Genomic DNA, 16,256 nt, shown 5'->3' with positions numbered 1-16,256 from the left:
GAGATTAACACTTCTACTTCTAAGTTCTAAGTTCATAGCACTTACATTAAGACAACGACTTAAAGCGGTCAAGTTCAAAACCAGAACAGAGCTTGTTAATCATTTGACCATGCTTTCCTATATCCACACTGTTTCTGAAGACATTTTTGTACAAGGAAACAACCTAGTGAGTATTTCTGCATGGACTGAGAACCTGCTAAACTAACTCGGGCTAACCATGCTTTGATAACGTGGCCGCTGCACTGCTAGGCTAGAAGCCTTTCAATCAGGCTGCAGGTCCCATTTTTGAGAAGCTGAGTTTTCCAGAAGGTGATAAACAGGGTAAAGAAGGCAAATACCACTGATGTTTAGACATCACATCTATCCAGTGAGCAGCATGGTGATGGGGCTGGGGTTGGGGGTGGGGAGTGAGCTAAGGACAGCTCCCAAAAGAGCAGTCTCCTCAGGCCTCATGAACTCAGCTTTGTGTGTTATAAAGAGCTTCCAATGCAAAGGCTCCAGTGCCACACTGTTCATTATGTATGGTTTATTAAAAATGGAAATGTTTCTGTTTCCAACTTGACCACATTGGTGGTTCCAACCCTCATGTGCTATAAAGAGTGAGGCATTCATTTAAGAGATGGAATCAGGATGAACAAGGCCTGGATCAAAACTGGAACAGGTTGGAAACTTTGAGGCTTGGAGTTCTAAGTCTGCCAGGTGAGCCTGGGAAAATCCCAAACCCATCTGTCAGGCCTGTTGCCCCTCCCTGAGCTACTCCATAGTGAAAAATCAGAGTTGTGTGGTAGGGAATAATTCGTTTCCAGAGAGGTCCTTCCTGGTTGGGAACTTGTTTCTCCTTTTCAGATAAAGACAGTTATCTAGCAAAGCCTGTATTCTCGCTCAGAAGGACAGCATATCCAAGCCAAGCTGCCCAGAAAAAAAACACCAAAAATCTACATGTCAGCCGTGCAGGCTTGGTACCTGCTCTTCTTCAATCCTGCGCTGTAGTGTTTCAATATAATGCTGGACGGCCATATAGATGAATCGGTACTGCGCTTCTGTCTGGACCATCCCTGACCTCTGTGACCGCACCATCTGAATGGTTTTGGGAACGTCGATGTCACAGTCAACACCTATAAAGCAAAGCACCGTGGAGCATCAGGAGAAACTGCAGAGACAAGGGGCAGCGGCTCAAAGCACAACTTTGAGCAGAGATAAAGCAAATTTACACGTTCATGTTTTAACTGAACCTGTTCCAAGGGCTACGGCACTGGCCTTCTGACCAACACCAATGATCCTAGAAGATTATAGGGTCAGGGGTCAGCGGTGAGGAGCCCCACAGGTTACAACACCGCCCTGTACCATCAGCAAGGAGTGAGCAGATGGACAGAGACCACCACTGCTCCTAAGCTGTGTTTTATGCCAAAAGCTCAAACGGCTTCACTCCTGTTCTTAAGCAAACATATTGAAAGTTGAAGTCTCTGGCCTAGATTTTTGTGAAAATACTTTAACATTCAATTTTTTTCCGCAGGCTATTTTCACTAGCACTTTCCTTCCATAAACTGAAAACAGGAATCGTAGCTTCTTGCCCTCCGAATGACCTACCTTTCTCTCTGATGATGTCAATAAGAATATCAATCACAATGAACGTCCCTGTCCGGCCAATTCCAGCACTGTGGGCAGAAGGACGAAGAGCGAGGACAATGGAGTCATTCATGAGGGTTTTATACTCAAAACCAAGCTATTAATATTAACAGAAACAATGTCTGCTCTTGGGAGTATTTATAAGATTGTCTATTTATATTTGCAAACATATTAGCAAAGAGCCCAGGGCTTTGGACTCAGTCCATCCTGCACTTGGAGCCCAGCTTCTCCAGCATAGTGTACCTGAGGCAAATCCCTTAATCTCTCTGACCCTCGGTTTCTTCATCTGTGAAATGGGCTACTGTGAGTATCAAGTATCAGTAATGGGTGAAAAACAATGAATGCAGATGCTGGTATGGAGCAAGGGCTCAATAAAAGGGAGCTTTTATAGAAATGAATAAATAATGTTTCACGTGCATCTACTTGCCCAACATATGAAAGATTTAGGAAACCCAACTTTCCCCAGTATAATCATGAAGCCTAAACTTGGGAACTGGAGCCTACAAACTCTGGTGCGGAGGCCATGGGCCTGGCTTCTAGAAGCCTGAACGGGGAGCGGTCCAAATATTCTGAAACAAACAGGTATGTTGTCAAGGGGAAAAAAATACACCATATTTCCATGGAAAACAAGAACAGGATCACAATCAAAGAGATGAATCCTAAAATAACTGCAGGACAAAGAAAACCAATCAAACATTACCAGACTAAGGGTGCCTTAAGAATAAGGACTGTGTTCACCACCTCCTGCCCCACCACCCCAGTACCTGGTGGTCCCACAGGATCTAGAAGAAATGTAATTTGGGGTCAAAGTGTCCCTTAATGCCACAAACAGGCATTAAATTTTTCCCACAGTTCAGGAGCTGTGGCTGGGGCTGGGCAAGTACAAATAAGCACCCTGGGCGTCGAGAGATGATGGGACAGGTGACATCCTAGAGGTGGGGGGGCTGGTCACCTGCAGTGAACCACCACGGGCCCCGCGTCCACAATGCTCTCCTGCTTGTGGTGAACCTCCTCCAGGAAGTCCAGCACGCCCCCCGGGTCACTGGGCACGCCGTGGTCCGGCCAGGTCCGAAAGTGGTATTGCCAGACCGTTCTCTCCGTATTCCCCTGGAGTAGAGCCAAGAAAAACCAGAAAAGAATTAAATAAACCAAGGGGTTGAGGCATCGTCCAGGTCCCATCTTTCCCAGATCCTCTGTGAGCCAGGAGGGTCAGGCTGGCACCACCTCCTCACGCTCCATTCACAGGTCCCCTCCACAAGTTCCCCAGATCTCTCCTCCTCCTGGGTCTGGCTGAGCAATCCTGGAGGCTGGAACCCTTTGCCTCTGTCCAAAGAAACAAGATGTCTCGTATGGCAGTTTGTTCTTGAGGAAACGACAACTGGCATCCGTGTCTGTACTGTTAGCCAGCAGCAGACGAGGTCCCTGTTCCCCCTCCTCCAAGCGCAGCTCCACGTGGGAGACAACTGAGTCCTCTGGGACTCGGGGGCTCTCCTCCCACCACCTGAGAAAGCGGGAATTCCCTCCAAACATCTGCTCATCTCTGTCTTTTTGTACCTGACCCTCCTCCCCTCCTACAACATGCACTTTTATTACAATTATTTCAACTTCTATTTTGGTGCAGACCGGGTAAGACAGGCTTTGCAATCAGGTGGGTGGATTCAGGCCCCAAACCCAGCGTTCACACTCACTGTGGTCCGTGGACATCTCTAAGCTTCAAACCCCTCATGTGCTGATGGGCATAAGACTCTCTACCACAATTATCACTGTGAGGACTAAACAAGACCAGTTAAACACAGAGCCACTGCGAAGCAGAGAGGAAGAGACTCAGCACACTGGCACTCTTCTGAGGACTGACAGTAAAGGTCAACAAGGGTACCGAGACTACAAAAAACCAAAAAAGCATCATGTTCTGGGTCCACACAATTAGGTCACTATTTGTCACTGCGTCTTCTTCCTACATTATCTGGAGACTACATAAGCTAAGTAACATTTTTAAAGGGGATTTTGAAAAAAAAAGAGAGAGAATAACCAGACCCACCACCTGTGACCTTCAGAATATCCAAGGAATCTGAACCACAGTCAAGATCTTCTCGTGAATTATGTGCATTTAGTTTGCTGAGTCATGAAAAAGGATTTTTCTGGAGGTTACCAGTGAGCTAAAGCTCAGGGGGTTCCCAGGGTCACAGAAGGACAGGGAATGAGAGAGGCCCAGCTGCCCCAAGCACCCTTGTTCTCCATCCTATATAAATGGCCACTGAGGTCTCTGGTCCCACTCCTGGTTCCCAGGCGATTAGGAGGCTAAAATGAGATCATGTGATAGTACTTGAAAAAAAAATGGAACATGCTATACAAAAAGCAGATAATCCGTGACCAGCAATCTTGGAGAAATGATCGGTCTCGTGTCAGCACCTGCATCCCAAAGTGCAAAACACAAACCCAAACACCAACATTTCCCGTACCTGATACTCCCAAATCTCTGCTAACAAGAAGATGGATGGTTTATCCAAAAAAAAAAAAAAAAAAAAAAACAACAAACCTGAAGAAAAATCCACCTGCTACTGAGAAACACCTGATAACGAGAAGATGGGTAGTTTATCACTACAGCTGAAGAAAAACCTATCTGAAATCTTTGTCCGATGTCCTCTAAATCTCTCTCTCATTTCTGCTTGACAGACCTCGCACAGTCTTGCAATCGACTGAACCTCCACCCTCTCCCTGCCAGCAACAGAACTGCACATCAGAAGTTCCAACATCTCACCCTGGACCACAGCCGCTGAGGCTCCCAGCTCACTCGGGTCCCCAGACCACATCATGGAACTCATCAGAGGACAGTCCCTCCTCCGTCCTCTGCCTGCCTCCTCCCACCCCAGCTGCCCAGCTAGGACTCCGTGCACTCTCTCCATCACAGATCTGCATTCCCCCCACCCTCTCTCCACCCACTGCTGAGGAATCTCAGCACCTTAGGTGGGTGTGACAGCGGGTGTCTGCTCAATGGCATAGGGACTTGTACCGTGGCTTCTCATGGCAACATGACTGCAATTCCTTAAGGACAAAGGCTGTTTCGTTCACCTCTGTGTCCCCAGAGGCCCCTGAATAAGCCCTTCTCACCATGAAATCATGCTGAATCCAAATCACGCTGGATGCAAAGTTAGTCACCCCAGATGTATACGTATGGGTGACTCCCTCTGCTGTCCACCTGAAACTATCACAATATTGCTGATCGTCTATACTTCAATATAACATAAAAAGTTAAAAAACAAACAAACAAACATAGTCATCCCAGGGACAAACCTGAACTATGTACAATTAGAAGCTGACACATGGAATATGAGCACTAAAATAGGCCTCAGGCCCTTTGCACTTGCTGCTCCTTTTGCTTGGAACTCTCCTCTCCCGAGCCTCAGATGCTGCTCCACCTTCAGGTCTCAGCTTGCCTGGCATCCCCTCAAAGAGGTCCTCCCTGCTTACTCCATTTCATTTTCTAACACACCACACCGTGGCGTTCACAGCCCCATCACAACTGGAAAGCTTGGTTGGTTATCTACTCCTTAGCCTCCCACCTCCCTAGGCTCTGTGGGGGAAGGGACCGTGCAGGTCTGGTTTGCTATATACCAGTCCAGTACCTTGCAGCTTCCCAAGTGGCTCAGACAGTAAAGAATCTACCAGCAACACAGGAGACCTGGGTTCAATCCTTGGGTCAGGAAGATCTCCTGGAGAAGGGAATGGCAACCCACCCCAGTATTCTTGCCTGGTGAATTCCAAGGGCAGAGGAGCCTGGCGGGCTACAGTCACAAATAGTCAGACACGACTGAGTGACTAACACAACGACAACAAAACAAGTACCTCGCTGGCGCCTGGCACACAGAGGGTGCCCATAAATGGATGCTACTCAGTGAGTGAGCGAATGCCTGAAGGTATGCAGACAGGAGTGACCGCACGACCCTGGATTAGCGCACCCTCTGTGCAGTTACCAGAGTCTCTAAAGTACGACAGTATACTTACTTGTCCAACCTTCGAGAGTTTAAGTTCTCTTAAGGTATAGTCGTGAGCGGCACTTTCCTTGACGTTCCTAACGCGCATGACTCCGTATTCTTTTAGTGCATACTCGTCAGGCCAGTATTTGACACATTTACTCTGGAAGGGGTCCAAGAAAAGAGTTAATCTCTGTGAACTGTGACATGAAAGCCTCAACCAGCAGAAGAGCAACATTCAAGTGTTGACTATTAACATGGAAAAGGGCCTGCCTGGCATCTAACTGTTGGATTTTCAAAGAAAAAGAAACAAGAGTTCAAACTAAAGAAGCAGATACAGGGAGAACCAGGGAGAAGTGGGAAGAGAAAGCCAGTGTAGCAGAGTGGTTCATCTACGTCACGGGTCTGAGGAGAGTCAGTGCTTGTTTATTTCTCTCTAAAGAACCAAGGAGGGATTTCTCTGACGATCCTGTGGCTAAGACTCCGTGCTCCCAATGCAGGGGGCCCGAGTTCGATCCCTGGTCAGGGAACTGGATCCCACATGCCACAAGTGACCATTTGCATGCCTCAATCAAAGATCCCACATGCTACAACCAAGACCCAGCAGAGCCAAATAAATAAATATATTTTTTAAGAAAGCACTTGAAAAAAAAAAAGAAAAAAAAAAAAAAAGAAAGGACTTGAACTTTCTTTTTAAAAAAGAACTAAAGAGCAGAGAGCGGGGGACTACGGGGTGTGCAGGTCGCTGTCTAGCAACAGCTGAGCACTGAATTTCGGAGATCTGCCAGTCACTCTGCAGGGAAGACAGGCAGGGGCTCTGGAGGTGGACGGGCTGCCCAATGAGCCAGACTGTCTGGTTCATTTCCGCACCCGTGTAGGAGGCCTCCTCGCCTTATCTAACCCAAGTGTGAACAACTCCAGCACAGAAAGACAGCTGATGGAGTTTTGAACCAGCTGCTTTTTCTATAACCAGATCCACTTGATACCTGCTGCACACGTCACCCTCGCTTAACCGGGCGCCTGGGAACGCCAAGCCTGCAATAGCTGCTGGCTTCGTGTTGGAAAATATGGCACTAGGGGAATCAGTCTTGCTGCCAAAGAGGAAGATACTTTGTTCAATGAGACATGAGTCCGCAGAGATCTGCTGATGGAGAATGTTTTTGTGTCTTGCTTTTTTCCTCAGGAGCAGTCACCCACACCACTCACTTTCCACAGCCCCAAGACACGTCTAACAGCAAGAGAAATCTATCTGGTACATTAGGAAGATACAGCAACTCACTGTTAAAAAACAAGAAATCAGAAAACAGCTGCAGACACCCCGCCAGTCAATGATTAATCGAAAGGAAACAAAATACAGTAGAAGGAAAGATCAACAGAAGAATTAATGGACAGCACTACTTTTTTGCTTGACATGCTTTATGTGGCCTTTTATTTATTATTCTGAATTTGGCTTTCCCTCCAGTATTTTGTAAATCCAAGTACCTTTTTGACAGATGATACAATTTTTATTATCCCCAAATGAACACTTTGACTATTAAATGTATGCAATGCTCTCGCTGGTCAATCAATTCTGAGGACTGCTGGTCACCCAAGAGAACACAAATCACAACTCCTAACACTGTAGCTGATTCTACGTGTCTGCGAATGACTGCGCCCTCCTCCCAGTTTCCCAAACTCTGATGTAAACCTTGGCAAACAAATTCTAAAACGTGAGCACTGATACTTTAGCTTTTAAATTAAAAGCCCAGGAATCCAGAGTCTGGTTTTTCTTCTACGCACTGGGGGTGGATACCAAGCAAACACAAGTTATTGGAAAGACCTGTGGGGAGACCGAGAGCACATCACGCCCTCCGCTCCAGCTGAAGAGTGAAGAGGGAGAATGGGAACACAGGCGCAGGCCAGGAGGAGGTAAGGAGTGGGGCAGGGTGACTGGTCCCAATGTCTGTCTGTTCTGGGAGCTTCTGGCAGCTCTTCTGAGAGGGACCAATCCTGATCCCTCTGAAGTAACCCAAGAACCCTCTCTTCCCAGCCCCCAGGTCGCCTCCTACAACTGCAACCAGACAATGAGAATGGGTGGCCTCCTATAACTGCAACCAGGCAACTGGTAGGATGGAGGGTTCAGCTTTCCTTTCTACACTCAGATCAGGTGATCCTCCCCTGAAGCAGAAATTATAAAAATGTTTTAACTTGTCCATTAATTCAAGAACATCTAATGCTACTGCGGGCGGCTGCTGGAGGAAGCCTTTGTTTCACCATGACCAGACCTGGCCCCAAAGGTATTCAGATGTGTTAACAACTAGCAGTACAACAACGAAAATCTTATAAGGGAACTCTTTGGTGGTCCAGTGGTTAGACTCCATGCTCTCATTGAGGAGGGCCGGGTTTTGATCCCTGCCCAGGAAACTAGGCATAGAACACTATCCCACGCAGTGTAGAAAACTATACCAGATTTCCTCCACTCCCCTTTTTCCAAAGGGTCAGTTAGAACAAGCTTAACATGTTTATTCAGTTCTTAACATGATCAACCCAACACGTCCAATACTTCAAGAAACTATAGTACACAGCATACCTTTCCTCTCTCCACTTCTTTTGTTGTCATGACAATCACTCGGGAGTTCTCTTGGAACACCATCCTCCAGAAGTCATTCACGGTGTTCTGCAGGCAGCCTTGTGTGGCAATGTAACTCTTTTTGGGCTTTGAGTTGTTGCATTTGGTTTCAAACTCAGGCTAGAGATTGAGAAAGAAAACAACTTCAAACGTTCGAAAATTGCTTTCAGGCCATGTGGAAGGATTTAAAATACAAAAACTGGCTAGCAATATATAGTCAGAAAACACCATGAAAGCAGTTTACCATGATAATGTTTGCGTTGATGTAATCCGAAACGGGCTCATTGGGATCACCGTCGTGGAGGACGACCCTGGTGTGATCGACTGGAAGAAGAAGAGACCACGGTCACAGTGGTACTCAGACCCCTTCAGGACAAATCAGGTCAAATCAGCTCATCCTCAGGGAGTTCCGGTTTTATTCATTTCATGATAAAATGGTATTAAAAACTAAATCCAATGTGAGCACGATAATCTGAATATGATGCCCCCAAATGCTTTCCTTAAGGAGTGTAAGGTAGCAATGTTAATTTCCTGGTTTTAATAGTGTATTGTTGATAGAGAGGATATTATCTGGAGAAGCTGGAGAAAACAATGGTACACGGGAACCCTCTACGTATTTTTGCAACCTCTTGTGAGTCTAAAATTATTTCAAAACAAAAGGTTTTTTGCTTTCTTTTTCTTTCTTTTTTTTTTTTTTAAAGGAAAAGTATAGGTTAACAACGTATGTCTGAAATTTGCTTCACAATAATTCAGGGAAAGAAGAGACGTGTACCAGAATACAGATAAACTGGGACTTTGCTGGTGGTCCAGTGGCTCAGGGGGGCCAGGTTCAATCCCTGGTCAGGGAGCTAGATCCCACATGCCACATCTAAGAGGCTGTATGCCGCAACTAAAGATCCCACGTGCTGCAACTAAGACCCGTCGCAGCCAAAATAAATAAATATTAAAAAAAAAAAGAATAGAAGTGAATCAAGATTGGGCACAAGCTGACAACTGGTAGAGCTGGGTGCTAGGCATGTGTGGGTTGTGTATATTATTTTGTCTACTTTCAAATATACTTTAAACTTTCTGTAATAAAAAGGATTTTTAAAAAGTGAAGTAGAATTAAATACAGTCTCCAGGCAACAAGATTCTGACAACAGTATCTACTGACCAAATTCTGTATAAAAGTACATTACTGATATAAAAATCTGAGTGTGCTTCCTAAGCAACACATTTTACACTGGGAATTAGTAATAAAGTCGTATGTCTTAACACTGTTCTTTTGTTTCAGATTGCCCATCTTTAAAGAAAATGATGCTAATCAGAAGAAACATCTGCTTGGGATTTTTATGGGAGGAAAGGACAGTAATATTCTGTTTAGTACTGCATACCACTGTTCCCGTCATCTTTCCCTACATGCCCACATCTTACTAATGAGCACCATTCAGACCTCCTGAGCAGAAGTGAACTTAAGACGTAAAGAGGATAATGCTTCCCCAAGGTCATTAGGACCATGCTGTGGCTCAGAATGATTCCCTGCAAATTCCTCTTTTTCTCTCCTCGATATTAGAAGAGCTTCCACTGTCTCCCATCCTCACTTACACACATCTATATGGATGTGATATTCATATACACCATGTATGTGCCCATATGAACACAGAAAGAGGAAGACTATGCTCCACACACACACACGGGATGGGTTTACAATATATAACAAAGTAGCTCTGAGCCGATGAGACATTAGAGTAAGGCTCTCCAATCTGATCATGTTCCCCAATAAACTTTAATAATAAAGTTTTTGGACATTGAAATGTATACATATTGGATGGGTCAAAAAGTTCATTCAGGTTCTTCTGTATGCTCACAATGTGGGAAAGCCAAACAAAATTTCTGGCCAATCCAATACAATTATAGATACAAACAAGGCTTATTAAATACATTATACACATTCTGGTATCAAGCTGCATATCAGATTTTTTTTTCTTTTTCTTCCTTTTTTTTTTGGATAAAAAATATAAATCAAGAGAAGTTCTAAATGTTTCTTCCTGGCCCACTCTGGAGACCCTGCATTAGAGCCTGGAGCTAAGAGTAGTGACTCTGGGGTTTCCAGTACCGGTTTTCCCACGCAGACCCAAGAGCCAGGGACTGCAGAGCAAGGGCACAAGCCTGGGACCCCTGAGGCTGACAATGAGACCCTGGGAGAGAGCAAGCCTTGACAGGATCTCTCCTGGGCAGTCTAAATTAACAGAAGGAAACAACCACACTCTAAGCCTCCTAGTGGCAATTTCACTCTGTAAGAAGCAGCATCACAGGCACTCGATGAACGAGGCCATCAGTCTCCACCACAGCTGACTACTTTGGAAACTACTCACAATTAAAAGAAGCTAAGGCCTTGGATCTGCTGAAAAACCACATGTCCCACCTTCCCAGAGAAATGACAGAGACACTGGGGATCAAAACCTCCAAGAGTGACTATTACAGAGATTAGTACTTACAGGGCAGGATGTTCTTATATCTATTTTTGTTTTTATTTTCTTGCCTCTGACCCTCTTTTCGGCTATAGAGAAGTTTACACTCCTGTTGTTGTAGTGTCTGGAGAGAAACAAAAGTAAATATTATTATGAATCAAAAGCTTCCCAAAAAAAGCCTGACTGAGCAGTTCTGCTTTAGGGGATTTATCCCAGGAAACGTTTAAGAGTCGTGGGCGACAGCTATAAGAATGCTCACCTTAATGCTATATCAAGAGGGGCAGAGACACTGAAAGAGCTGCCGAAATAAACACTTTCATTCATTCAAACAAAGGATGTTCTACAGACATTTAAGAGACAGCCTAGGAGAATATCTAATGCCTTGGAAAGATGATCAGAGTGAGTGTTAACTAAAAAGGTCAAATTTTCCAAACAGTGCCTTACACAAACCCTTATGTCTGTGTGCACCTATGTATGTAAGAAATGGCAGAAGTCTGTACACCAAAAAAGTATGGGGCTTTTTTATTTTCAGCAGTAAGATTATGTTTTGTTTTGCTCGTTTTTTGCCTAAATTTTCTACAATAAATATTTATAAGAAGAGAAACTTTGGGAATTTCCTGTCAGTGCAGTGGTTAGGACTCCTCGTTCTCATTGCTGAGGGCCTGGGTTCATTCCCTGGTTGGGGAGCTAAGATAAGATCCCCCAAGTCGCCCAGTGTGCCCCCACCCTGAAAAGAGAGAGACCTTTAAAAATAAGTTATTAAGAATGAAAGCCAGTGAACGTTGGTATACAGTACCCAAACAGGAAATGTGATCCATGTTCTTGAGGACTTTGTAATCTGCCTACTTTAACCATTGATGAATTCAAAGCAACCTGAAAGTCAGTTCTCAAATCTGGATTCTGGCGGACGGTAAAAGTGGTTTACTGTGGACATGCAATCTTTGTTAGCAAAGCTTTAGAGTCCTCCTGTGCCCCAAACCTACATCAGTGCCCTGGGCAGCCAAGCCGTGCCTGCACAGATGCCCGCTCCCCTGCGCTCTGAGGGGAGGGGGCGCCCCTCCGTCTCCCAAGATAGAGATGGAGGAGGAGAACGCTCAGGATCCTGAAGCAAGTGGTCAGGAAGGACACCTCTGCAGGGAAAGGAGGTGGGGAGCAGAACCAGGGAAAGAAGAGCCTAAACAAAGCAGGCAGCCACAGCAGAGCTGGCCCCAGGGAAGAAGGGACAACGTAAGGAAGTGGAGAAGACCAGCTGTAGAAACAGACAGGAAGGTGGACCAGCCAGGCTGAATGAAGCATTTTCAAGAATGTAGGCTTCATTTTCAGAATCACCAAAAGTGCCTCTTCAAGGAACCAATGGTTTCAGACAAGTCTCGTTTGAACAGGAAATCACAAATGGGCAAATCAAGAAAGTGAAAGGCAAACTAAAAAGAAAAAAAAAAAGTGTTACATACTAAAAATATATTTATATATGCCAAAATGATGATCCCTTAAGAGATTTCTCTACAAGGGAAGGCAGAGCCAGTATTTCCTAACACAGTGGCCCTATTATATTTCCATTTCATTTATCTGCATTTCGCAGACAGGTATGAAAGTCAGGAGTTTAAATTGCTGTTTGACTCTAGGTTTCAAAATGCAATAATTCAGCCTTGACACACAGCTCAAAACCAAAATGTTTAGCCAGCTGAAACCTGGACAGAAATAAAATACAACATACACAGAACTCTGACAATCAAACGGTCACTCAAAATTCTTCAGTGAGTTCACATACAGTAATTAGAGCCATCTGCATTCTCGGTGCTGGCATATCCTCTGATACTGCTGTTAGGAAGAAAGTTCGATCTTGATTTTTAGACAGTAAGGTGAGGTTCAAACCCTATGAACTGAATCAATCACTTAAACATCAACCAAGTGAAGAGAAACAACATCAACAAAAGCTACACACTAGGAAATAACTAGGGGCTTGATTCAAAACAAACTTGACAGCAAAGCATTCAAGTGCTCACTTATGGAACAAACTTCAAGTGACGCTTCACTTGTGGAGGGCACACTGCCAGAGCAAGCTCTAGAAAAGGCAAATCTCACCCACCCTCCCTGTTTAAGCACGTTCAATTTCTCCCCCTGCCTTCAAGACGAGTGCAAGCTTCTCAGAACAACTCAGGAGACCTTCTCTTCTCTGAGTGGATGGAGGCCTGCCTCTAACCTCAGCTTCTGATTGTCCAGTCACGATCCTGACTGTCCTTCAGTGTCCTCCGGTATAAAGCAGGGTGAACCCTGATTACCTACCCCACAGAGCTGGTATAAGAGTTAAGGCGTACTGTCTACACTCCAGCCACACCAAGTGTCTTGAACCCACCGTATTTCTTTAGGCCTTCATGTTCTTGCTCATGGCCTCTGCCTAGAATTCCTTTTCTCTGCCTTGAGTACCTCTGAATGTTACTTTTTGGTCATTCATTAGGACCCACCCCAAAGGCCGCCGCCTCTGGGAAGCTCTCCTAACCCATTCAGCATGACCTCCCTGTGTCTCACGATACCCGTACACGATCTGAAGCACCGCCCTCCATGAGTGCTCCTGTCACACTGAATACAGCTACGTCTTTACAACCCGTCTTTTCTATTAGAGAGCATGGACCACCGGTTTGCCTGTAACCAGCTCAGCATTCAGCACAAAGCAGGCCCTCAAAATGTATCTGCTGGATGGACAAATAAATACAGGAAGGGGTTGGGGGATGGGAGGGAGACAGACAAACCACAGACCATCATTGGTGATGGCCATGAACTGCAGGCCCCACACTCAGTATCCCATGCCGACACTGTTGACCTGGCCTTCAACGTAAAGGAAAGCCATTGGAGGCAAAATATGAGATCAGCATTTCCCGATCTTTAATCATCTGAAAAGCATATTTAAGGGAATTCCCTGACGGTCCAGTAGTTAGGACTCCAAGCTTTCACTGCCGAGGGTGCTGATTCAATCCCTGATCAAAGAACTAAGTATCCCACAAGCTGCACAGCACAGCCAAAAACAAAAAGATAAATGAAAACAAAGAAAGGAAAGCATCTTTAAGATGCTGTCTCATCTCGGCACGCTGCCTATTATATCAGTTGTTTTCTTAAACTAACCTCCACTTTTTCCCCTTCGGAAGATGTATTTCAAAAGAAAACTGCATATTACTAGCACATAAGAAAACCAGTATCACTTGCCATATATAGAAGGTAACCAGAAGAAGGAATATAATAAAAATGAAATATTGTCAAATCTTACCTAGATATTATAGCATGCCTTAAAGTGAAAGTTGCTCAGTTGTGTCCGACTCTTTACTGTCTGTGGAACTCTCCAGGCCAGAATACTGGAGTGGGTAGCCTATCCCTTCTCCAGCAGATCTTCCCTACCCAGGAATCGAACCAGAGTCTCCTGCATTGCAGGCCGATTCTTTACCAGCTGAGCTACCAGGGAAGCCCTGGTATGCCTGAGGCTTTATTTAAAAAAAAAAAAAAAAAGGTATACTGACAAGTGTTAAGAAATAGATGTTGCTGCTGTGCAGTCACTAAGTCATATCTGACTCTTTTGTGACCCCATGGACTGTAGCCTGCCAGGCTCCTCTGTTCATGGGATTTCCAGGCAAGGATACTGGAGCCACTTCTTTCTACAGGGGATCGTCCTGACCCAGAGATCGAACCTGCATCTCCTGCATTGGCAGGTAGATTCTTTACCACTAAGCCACCAGGGAAGCCCAGAGGTAGATGTAAGAGGCATATTAAAACTGTACTCAGACCTTCTCCTAAGCCATGACCAAAGAAATGGATAAGGGTTAAAGAGAAAAAAAAGAGAAAACCTTCTTCATTCACTAATTCAATCTTACTATAACAGGGCCGCTGAAAATCACCTCACACACCAAGAACACTTTGCTAGAATAACCCAGACTTCCAGGCCGAGGAAAGCCTCACCAATACCCAGCACACGCTGGCTGGACCATCTACTCGGCTCAGCCTCTGGCTTCCCTCATCCTGCATTAAGTTACCAACCATCTCTTCCACGCGGATGTGAGGTTTAAACAGAACACAAGCTGAGAGAGTTTGGGCCCTGGAGTCTTCCAGAAAGGACAGGCCCAGGGGCCTTGTGTCCCTGGCTTTGCTGGGTGCTGACTGCCGGCGGCTGGCAGCTGTCATGGATTAGAAATGAGTAACCGTGTGTCTCCCACTCCAGCCCTGCCCACTCCTCAGACCCCATCAGCCCGTTCTCAACTATGCCTGGGGCCCACTGGCCTGAACACAATTCATTTCTCACAGTGGACGGTTGCCATCCCTCTAGAGTGAGGCTGAAAATAAAAAGAACTCAGAAGTTGTGAGTTTCTGTGCTCTGCCAGCAGAGGCTCCCCGACTGCACCTGAGATTATCAGCTACCACCTGCTAAGGGGTGCTTTCTCCCCGGCACCAGGCTGGTGGACCAGGCATTGCAACCAAGTCCTGCCCCCAGGAGGTTACAATCCGTTCCAAGTTGATCTTCCATGAACTCCCTCTCAGCCGCCCCCAGGTCATCAAAAGCTGTGAATGACCTGCAGCTGACTGTCACTGTTTCTGTCCCCATTATCCACTGGGCCAGGCAGGATATCAGTGATAAGGCGTGGGACAGGCAGCTAAAAGGACAGTATAAAACTGGAGAGAAGCCCATGTGCAACCAACAACGACAAAAAACACTATAAAGCTGGGGCGCAGGCTGCAAGATATCCCATTTTCCCAAGCAATACAACCAAAGATTTGCACACAAGGATGAACCCTCCAAAAGGACCAGAGGCTAGCTACAGTCACCTGATTACATGAGCCAAAGCTGGTCAACAAAGGGATTATATCAAGTGGCTAAGCCTTTATAAAAGCCATGAAGAGAAAGATAATCCCTTGATCCACACTATACATTAGGAGTGCCCAGCAGCACAACCAGTGTGCACAGAACAGGTGTTCACAGTGCGGAACCATCCCTTACATGTATGGCGTTGAACATCCATGCTCCCCATACCTGGACCCCTGCCAGTCTCCAGCCCAAAAGCTAGGAGCAGCATTCTCAGTCTCTGTGATGATCGAAAGAGACCTCCCAAAACACCCCCTCACAGACTTCCAAAGCCCTGTGATTAAAGACCACTGGAACTGGCTCTTGAACAGAATGTCACGAATGCAAGTGGAAAAACAGGATCAAAGAAAGACACACACACAACAAATGAATGGGCAGAGCCAGGCAGCCCCACGCGCCAGGACAAGGCCTGAGAACCATTTGTCCTCACTGCTCTGAGCAACCGGGACTAATTGCTAAGGCGGAAAAAAAAATAATGCCATTAACCATTAGGGACAGACCAAGTTGTACAGTTAATTTATTTTTTTAATTCTAATTATTTTTTATTATTATTATTTTTTGGCTGCACTGAGTCTTTGTTGCAGCATGCAGGCTTCCTCCAGTTGTAGAGTATGGGCTCTAGAGCACGCGGGATCAGTAGTCCTGACGCACGAGCTCTCTGGTTGTGGCATGCAGACTTCCCTAGCTGCAATGCATGGGTTTAGTTGCTGTGAGACATGTGGGCTGTGGCATCTCAGTTCCCTGACCAGGGATCGAACCTG

The 16,256-nt window shown here is 45.6% G+C and overlaps 1 protein-coding gene across 2 annotated transcripts in view; it reads right to left on the bottom strand.

Annotated features, from left to right (window-relative positions):
• PTPN11 (protein tyrosine phosphatase non-receptor type 11) overlaps positions 1–16,256 on the bottom strand; it is a 70,831-nt gene that overhangs the window by 12,211 nt on the left and 42,364 nt on the right. The window contains exons 7-13 of one of the 2 annotated variants that reach the window (XM_025267535.3): positions 10,683–10,779; positions 8,450–8,529; positions 8,167–8,325; positions 5,629–5,760; positions 2,579–2,745; positions 1,588–1,655; positions 964–1,115 (exon numbers count right to left, since the gene is read on the bottom strand). In XM_025267535.3, the coding sequence (XP_025123320.1) occupies positions 964–1,115; positions 1,588–1,655; positions 2,579–2,745; positions 5,629–5,760; positions 8,167–8,325; positions 8,450–8,529; positions 10,683–10,779 (855 nt within the window). The remainder of the gene's footprint in view (positions 1–963; positions 1,116–1,587; positions 1,656–2,578; positions 2,746–5,628; positions 5,761–8,166; positions 8,326–8,449; positions 8,530–10,682; positions 10,780–16,256) is intronic. The other variant, XM_006052992.4, reaches the window with a different exon arrangement.

Source organism: Bubalus bubalis, chromosome 17 (genome assembly GCF_019923935.1).
Source record: "Bubalus bubalis isolate 160015118507 breed Murrah chromosome 17, NDDB_SH_1, whole genome shotgun sequence".
NCBI classification, from domain to species: domain Eukaryota; kingdom Metazoa; phylum Chordata; class Mammalia; order Artiodactyla; family Bovidae; genus Bubalus; species Bubalus bubalis.
The sequence above is the reverse complement of the archived record's forward strand: the minus strand, read 5'-3'. Positions and strand labels throughout refer to the sequence as shown.